The following is a 632-nucleotide window of genomic DNA, read 5'->3' on the forward strand; positions in this document are numbered from 1 at the left end:
TAAAGCTTACCCACACAAGACATTATGCAATTATCAGTAAAATAAAGCCGAACAAGGCATTTATCAACACCCAATGGGGAATAAAATTGAACCGTGAATAAAGGAAATAAAAACAGCATTTTAAAGCAAATTTTAAAAATGGTGAATAAAACAAACAAAAATATAATTTTAAAGTAATTTAAATTAGTTTTTAAGTGTAGGTCAGTGGGCAAGATAGCTTCAGTTGTCAACTTGACAAACCTAGGTAGGGAATCTCAATTGAGGAATTTCCTCCTTTGGACGGCCTATGGCCATATCTGTGACCATTTTCTTGATTGTTGAGTGATGTGGGAGGGTCCAGCCCACTGTGGAGAGTGCCACCCCTGGGCAGGTGGGCCTGTGTTGTATAAGAAAGCAAGCTGAACACAGGCCAGAGGAGCAAGCCAGTGAGCAGTTCCTCCATGATCTCTCCTGCCTCCAGGTTCCTGTCCTAACTTCCTCCCTTTGTTTCCTTCAGTGATGAACTGCGATCAAGACATGTAAGTAAAATGAGCTTTTTCTTCCCCAAGTTGGTTTTGGTTAGTATTTTATCAGAGCAATAGAAAGTGGACTAGAACAATCAGCAACATCTTTTTCTATTGGATCTGAAGGAA

At 39.9% G+C, this 632-nt stretch overlaps 1 protein-coding gene across 1 annotated transcript in view; it reads right to left on the bottom strand.

Moving 5' to 3' along the window:
• The window catches only part of LOC103736344 (sodium/hydrogen exchanger 10-like), a gene marked incomplete at its 5' end in the record, with an annotated part of 75,345 nt that extends 75,128 nt beyond the window's left edge, over window positions 1–217 (bottom strand). Inside the window, one exon of the mRNA XM_008835820.1 lies at window positions 11–217. Coding sequence (XP_008834042.1) covers window positions 11–217 — 207 coding nt within the window. The remainder of the gene's footprint in view (window positions 1–10) is intronic.
• Window positions 218–632: the final 415 nt, after the last annotated feature.

Source organism: Nannospalax galili, unplaced genomic scaffold (genome assembly GCF_000622305.1).
Source record: "Nannospalax galili isolate Female #2095 unplaced genomic scaffold, S.galili_v1.0 scaffold338, whole genome shotgun sequence".
NCBI classification, from domain to species: domain Eukaryota; kingdom Metazoa; phylum Chordata; class Mammalia; order Rodentia; family Spalacidae; genus Nannospalax; species Nannospalax galili.